Source organism: Phacochoerus africanus, chromosome 7, assembly GCF_016906955.1.
Source record: "Phacochoerus africanus isolate WHEZ1 chromosome 7, ROS_Pafr_v1, whole genome shotgun sequence".
In the NCBI taxonomy this organism is placed as follows: Eukaryota; Metazoa; Chordata; class Mammalia; order Artiodactyla; family Suidae; genus Phacochoerus; species Phacochoerus africanus.
The window spans coordinates 23,616,164-23,623,837 of NC_062550.1; the positions used below are offsets into that span (position 1 = coordinate 23,616,164).

At 36.8% G+C, this 7,674-nt stretch overlaps 1 protein-coding gene across 1 annotated transcript; it reads left to right on the plus strand.

Moving 5' to 3' along the window:
* The first annotated feature begins 1,409 nt into the window (after positions 1-1,409).
* LOC125131699 (olfactory receptor 6C6-like) lies at positions 1,410-2,351 on the plus strand. Its single transcript, XM_047788467.1, has one exon. It carries the CDS (start codon positions 1,410-1,412, stop codon positions 2,349-2,351), a length of 942 nt encoding a protein of 313 aa, XP_047644423.1.
* The last annotated feature ends 5,323 nt before the right edge of the window (positions 2,352-7,674 follow it).

Consider the following 7,674-nt stretch of genomic DNA (forward strand, 5'->3'; position numbering starts at 1 on the left):
GGAGTATTACAGTTTCTGAGGTATTCAGATGTGATAAATTCATTTGAGTAATTAAAAAAATAAAAGAAATGAACATTAAAAAAGAAAGAATATGGAAGATGTAAGATAGTGTCCCAAATTATGTAGACACCTATAGCAATACATCTCAAAAGATTAACTGCAGTAAAATGACACAATATTTTTCCTTAAAATATTCAGTTTGTAATGCTTTATTTGTCACATATACTGGGAAACAACTATCCATTTGAGTAGAGCCAATCCAATTAAGAAAATTGATAGTAATAATGTTGTAATCGCAGTGCAAAGAAGATTTCAAAACTATTTTAAGTAGAATTTTTTTTTGTCTTTTTTTTTTAGAGCCACGCCATGGCATATGGAGGTTCCCAGGCTAGGAGTCCCATAGGAGCTCTAGGCACAGGCCTCCGCCAGAGCCACAGCAATGCTCGATCCAAGCAGCATCTGTGACCTACGCCACAGCTCAAGGCAACGCCTGATCCTTAACCCAATGAGTGAGGCCAGGGATCAAAGCCATGTCCTCATAGATGCTAGTCAGGTTTGTTAACCACTGAGCCATGATGGGAACTCCATATTTTAGGTAGATATGGTATAGATTTTTAATGGAAATCAATACTCCTTTAGTCATTGACCATCAAAAGAATTATAATAGAACTTAGTCCATTGCATTTTTTTTCGTTGTTGTTGTTTGTTTTTGTTTTTAGCTGTGCCTGCAGCATGTGGAAGTTCCTGGGCCAGGAATTAAACCCAAACCATAGCAGCCATGCTGGCCACTGCAGTGACAATGCCAGATCCTTAACCTGATGAGCCATGAGGGAACTCCAATCCTGGTTTTTTAAAACCATTCTAATACTCATTCTACAAAGACAAACCAACTTAATGCACAGGTGAAATAAAATGATAGGAATATACATATAAAATAACTGATATTCTTTTATTTAAATAATACATGTAGAGTGGAGTCCACCTGGGAGGGATGGTCAGAAATGCATATTAATCAAAAACACTCAAGTTCCAGGGGAAAACTTGTGAAGAATATTAGAATATTGTAATGAAGAGAACTAACAGATGGGAAAGAATTTAGAATTGAATGTAAGCTGTAATTATGCGTCATTGGCAATTTCAGATTGGGGAGAAAACTTTTGCCCAGAGATAGATATTTACATAAGTATATAGTTAAAATATAGATTTAGTTAACATATACCTATATATGTGAATTCACTTAGATTAATTTATGTGTATTTATGCGAATATATATGTATTGAGCTTCCTATATATTTATACATATATAGGTTAAAATATATGTTAATTTATATTGTTATATTCTATTCATATATATGTTTCATGTTCAACTTTTAGTCTTCTTTTCCTATGATAAGATTCACAAACGAGTAATGAAGAACCAATCGATCGAAATAGAGTTCATTCTCCTAGGGTTGACAGATGACCCACAATTGCAAATTGTGATTTTCCTGTTTCTATTTGTCAATTACACATTGAGCCTCATGGGAAACGTAATCATTATTCTCCTCACCCTGCTGGATCCTCGCCTCAAGACACCAATGTATTTCTTTCTTTGTAATTTCTCATTTTTGGAAATCATATTCACAACAGTATGTATTCCCAGATTCCTGGTAACCATTGTGACTAAAGAAAAAAACATTTCATATAATAATTGTGCAGCTCAATTGTTTTTTATTCTTTTACTGGGAGTTACAGAGTTTTACCTTCTGGCTGCCATGTCCTATGACCGCTATGTTGCCATCTGCAAACCGTTGCATTACCCCATCCTCATGAATAGCAAAGTGTGCTATCAGCTTATATTCAGCTCTTGGGTAACTGGATTCTTAATTATATTCCCCCCATTGGTGATGGGACTCAAGCTGGACTTCTGTGCTTCCAGAGAAATTGACCACTTTATGTGCGAAACTTCTCCTATCCTACAAATCTCCTGCACAGATACTCGAGTCCTAGAACTGATGTCTTTTATCTTAGCTGTGGTGACACTTGTCACATTGATATTAGTGATTCTTTCTTACATTTACATCATCAGGAACATTCTGAAATTCCCTTCCGCACAGCAAAGGACCAAAGCTTTTTCCACCTATACTTCCCACATGATTGTTGTCTCCCTGACATATGGTAGTTGTATCTTTATGTATATGAAACCCTCTGCAAGAGAAAGAGTAACTGTATCCAAAGGTGTAGCTTTGCTGTACACTTCCGTTGCCCCTTTACTAAATCCCTTCATTTACACCCTAAGGAACCAGCAGGTGAAAGAAGCCTTCTGGGATATGCTACAAAAGGTGGTGTCTTTTCCCATAAAACAATTATAGAAAGGCCAAAAATTGTAATCTCACCATAAAAGCAATCAAAAAAATATGTTTCATGCATTTCTTCTGAACATGTTTTTCTGCCTCATTGCTTATTTCATGGAGGAGATTTTCTTGAAGAATCTTGTAGCTCAGATCCCCATGTACATTTTAATTTTCCTAATGACTCCTTTTCACCCTGCTATAATAACTTAGTCTCTCAATCCATATTTCAGTTTTTAAATAATTACTCCTTATTGCATCTCAGTATCTAGAAACTCTGATTTGAATAAAATATGCCTTCTATAAGTATACATGCTGTTAAGTAATTTGTTAACTAATTAAATATATATTTGTTGTGTATCTATCTTATTCTAGACGTTGTGAGGGGCCCAACACTTACTTTAAGAGGCTTGCATTGCCTAAATAAATCAAAATCATAACCCCAACATTGCTATATAGTATATAATGAGTGTTGCAGTGAAGGTCAATAAAAATATCCTGGGGCACATAGGATGGCATCTCAGTGATTTTGGAGATCAGGGAGACACGTTCAAAGCTTCACCACACAGTCTGGGACGCTGCACAGAGTATCTAACCTTTTTATGCCTCAGCTTCTTCACATGTGAAATAGGAGAACTATATAACCCACATCTTAAAGTTCAATAAATAAAAATATATGCTATTAGAAACAGTTAGCACTCAGTAAAAGAAAACACATATTTTGAACTGTTCAAAAACATGCTGCAACTAATACTTGATATGTTTTTAAGAAGACTTAATAACATGGAGGAACCTGTGTGCCAGAATGGTTATTTTGGAGCTCAAAATTGATATATCAGTAATTTTGAGAGGCCTGTGTATAACCATCCCTTAGGGAGTCTGATAAATGTACTTTTTTTAAATTTATTTTTCTGCTGTACAGCATGTGGACCAAGATACACTTACATGTATACACTTTTCCCCCCACTCTTTGTTCTGTTACAATATAAGTATCTAGACATAGTTCTCAATGCTATTCAGCAGGATCTCATTGTAAATCCATTCCAAGTTGTATCCGATAACCCCAAGCTCCTGATCCCTCCCACTCCCTCCCTATCCCCCTGGGCAGCCACACATCTATTCTCCAGGTCCATGATTTTCTTTTCTGTGGAAACGTGCATTTGTGCTAGATATTAGATTCCAGTTATAAGTGATATCATATGGTATTTGTCTTTGCCTTTCTGACTTATTTCACTCAGTATGAGATCTCTAGTTCCATTCATGTTGCTATAAATGGCATTATGTCATTCTTCTTTATGGCTGAGTAGTATTCCATTGTGTATATATACCATGTCTTCCGAATCCAATCATCTGTTGATGGACATTTGGGTTGTTTCCATGTCTTGGCTATTGTGAATAGTGCTGCAATAAACATGCGGGTGCATGTGTCTCTTTAAGTAGAGTTTTGTCTGGATAGATGCCCAAGAGTGGGATTGCGGGGTCATATGGAAGTTCTATGGATAGATTTCTAAGGTATCTCCACACTTTTCTCCATAGTGGCTGTACCAGTTTACATTCCCACTAACAGTGCAGGAGGGTTCCCTTTTCTCCACAACCCCTCCAGCACTTGTTATTTGTGGACTTATTAGTGATGGCCATTCTGACTGGTGTGAGGTGGTATCTCATGGTAGTTTTGATTTGCATTTCTCTTATAACCAGCAATGTTGAGCATTTTTTCATGTGTTTGTTGTCCATCTGTACATCTTCCTTGGAGAAATGTCTATTCAGGTCTTTTGCCCATTTTTCCATGGATTGATTGTTTTTTTTTGCTGTTTGGTTGTATAAGTTGTTTATATATTCTAGAGATTAAGCCCTTGTCAGTTGCATCATTTGAAACTATTTTCTACCATTCTGAAAGTTGTCTTTTTGTTTTCTTTTGGGTTTCCTTTGCTGTGTGTGCAAAAGCTTTTCAGTTTGATTACGTCCCACTGGTCAATTTTTGTCCAATTTCTGTTGCTTTGGGAGACTGACCTGAGAAAATATTCATGATGTTGATGTCAGAGTGTGTTTTGCCTATGTTTTCTTCTAGGAGTTTGATGGTGTCCTGTCGTATATTTAAGTCTTTCAGCCATTTTGAGTTTATTTTTGTGCATGGTGTGAGGGAGTGTTCTAATCGCATTGCTTTGCATGCAGCTGTCCAGGTTTCCCAGCAATGCTTGCTCAATAGACTTTCTTTTTCCCATTTTCTGTTCTTGCCTCCCTTGTCAAAGATTAATTGACCATAGGTGTCAGGGTTTATTTCTGGGTTCTCTCTTCTGTTCCATTGGTCTGTCTGTCTGTTTTGATACCAGTACCACACTGTCTTGATGACTGTGGCTTTGTAGTATTGCTTGAAGTCTGGGAGAGTTATGCCTGCTGCTTGGTTTTTGTTCCTCAGGATTGCTTTGGCAATTCTGGGTCTTTTGTTGTTCCATGTAAATTTCTGGATTGTTTGTTCAAATTCTGTGAAAAATGTCATGGGTAATTTGCTAGGGATTGCATTGAGTCTGTAGATTGCTTTGGGTAGTATGGCCATTTTTACAATATTGATTTTCCCAATCCACGAACATGGAATATCTTTCCATTTCTTTACGTCTTCTTTAATTTCTTTGATTAAATTTTTATAGTTCTCAGCATCTAAGTCCTTTACCTCCTTGGTCAGGTGTATTCCGAGGTATTTGGTTTTGTGAGGTGCACTTTCATAAGGTAATGTATTTTTGTATTGCATTTCTAATATTTCATTGTTAGTATACAGAAATGCAACTGATTTCTGAATGTTAATCTTATATACTGCTACTTTGCTGAATTTATGAATCAGTTCAAGTAGTTTTTGGGTTGAGTCATTAGGGTTTTCTCTGTATAGTATCATGTCATCTGCGTACAGTGACAGTTTTATCTCTTCTCTTCCTATTTTGATGCCTTTTATTTCTTTTGTTTTTCCAATTGCTATGGCTAGGAGTTCCAAAACTATGTTGAAGAGCAGTGGTGAGAGTGGGCATCCCTGTCTTGTTCCAGATTTGAGTGAGAAGGCTTTCAGTTTTTCTCCAACAAGTACTATATTTGCTGTGGGTTTCTCATAAATGGCTTTGATTATGTTCAGGAATGTTCCCTCTATACCCAGTTTGGCGAGGGTCTTGATCATGAATGGATGTTGGACTTTGTCAAATGTTCTTTCTGCATCTATTGAGATGATCATATGGTTTTTGACTTTTCTTTTGTTAATGTGGTATATGATATTGATTGATTTGCATATGTTGAACCATCCTTGTGAAACTGGGGTGAACCCAACCTGGTCATGGTGTATAATTTTTTTGATAAGTTGTTGGATTTAGTTGGCTAAGATTTTGTTGAGAATTTTTGTGTCTATATTCATCAAAGATACTGGCCAATAGTTTTCTTTTTTGGTGGTATCTTTGTCTGGTTTTGGAATGAGGGTGATGGTGGCATCATAGAATGTCTTTGGGAGTGTTCCTTCTTCTTCAACCTTTTGAAAAAGTTTATGGAGGATGGGCACCAGATCCTCTTTATATGTTTGGTAGAATTTGCCTGTGAAGCGATCTGGTCCTAGACTTTTATTTGTAGGGAATGTTTTTATGACTTCTTCAATTTCATTTCTAGTGATCGGTCTGTTCAGTTGGTCTGTTTCTTCTTGATTCAGTTTTGGCAGGCTGTCAGATTCTAGAAAATTGTCCATTTCTTCCAGATTGTCAATTTTGTTGGCATATAGTTGTTCATAGTATTCTCTTACGTTTTTTTGTATTTCTGCCGTATCTGTTGTGATTTCTCCTTTTTCATTTCTAATTTTGTTTATTTGGGTTCTTTCTCTTCTCTTCTTAGTGAGTCTAACCAGGGGTTTGTCAATTTTGTTTAGGTTTTCAAAGAACCAGCTCTTGGTTTGATTGACTTTGTCTATTTTTTTTTTTTTTTTTTTTGCTATTTCTTGGGCCACTCCCATGGCATATGGAGATTCCCAGGCTAAGGGTCTGATTGGAGCCATAGCCACCAGCCTACACCAGAGCCACAGCAACACGGGATCCGAGCCGCATCTGCAACCTACACCACAGCTCACGGCAACGCCGGATCGTTAACCCACTGAGCAAGGGCAGGGACCGAACCTGCAACCTCATGGTTCATAGTCAGAGTCGTTAACCATTGGGCCATGACGGGAACTCCTGTCTATTGTTTTTTGAATTTCTATTTTATTGATTTCCTCATTGATGTTTATAATTTCCTTCCTTCTGCTGACTTTAGGTCGTTTTTGTTCTTTTTCGAGTTCGTTTAGGTGGAGGGTTAAGTTGTCCATTTGGGATCTTTCTTCTTTTTTGAGAAAAGCTTGTATCACTATGAATTTCCCTCTGACCACTGCTTTTGCGGCATCCCATAGATTTTGAGAGGTTGTGTCTTCATTATCATTTGTCTCCAGGTATTTTTTTATTTCCTTCTTGATTTCCTCATTGACCCATTGGTTTTTTAGTAGCATGTTGTTCAGTCTCCATGCAGTAGGTTTTTTCTCATTTCTTTTCCCATGGTTGATTTCTAGTTTCACGCCATTGTGGTCAGAGAAGATATTTGAAATAATTTCTATGCTCCTAAATCTGTTGAGGTTAGCTTTGTGTCCCAAGATGTGGTCGATTCTTGACAATGTTCCTTGTGCACTTGAGAAGAATGTGTATTCTGATTTTTTTTTTTTTGGGTGTAGTGTCCTGAAGATATCAGTTAAGTCTAACTTTTCTATTGTTTCCTTTAGGATCTCTGTTGCTTCATTGGTTTTCTGTCTAGAGGATCTGTCCCTTGGTATGAGTGGGGTATTAAAGTCTCCTACTATGATTGTATTCCCATCAATTTCTCCCTTTATGTCTGTTAATATTTGTTGTATGTATCTGGGTGCTCCTGTATTTGGGGCATATATGTTGATGATAGTAATATCCTCTTCTTGGATGGATCCCTTAATCATTAAATTGTGTCCTTCTTTGTCTTTCTTTATGTCTTTTGTTTTAAAGTCTATTTTGTCTGATATGAGTATCTCAACTCCTGCTTTCCTGTCATGTCTATTGGCATGAAGAATTTTTTCCCACCCCTTCACTTTCAATCTATATGTTTCCTTTGCTCTAAGGCGAGTTTCTTGTAGGCAGCATATTGAAGGTTTTTGCTTTTTTATCCACTCAGCCACTCTGTGTCTTTTGATTGGAGCATTCAGTCCATTGACATTTAAGATGATAATTGATAGATGATTATTTATTGCCATTTTAAACCTCAATGTTCCAGTTGATTCTATGGTTCTCCATTCTTTCTTTCTTTTTTTTGGTTGGATGGTCTCCAATTATTT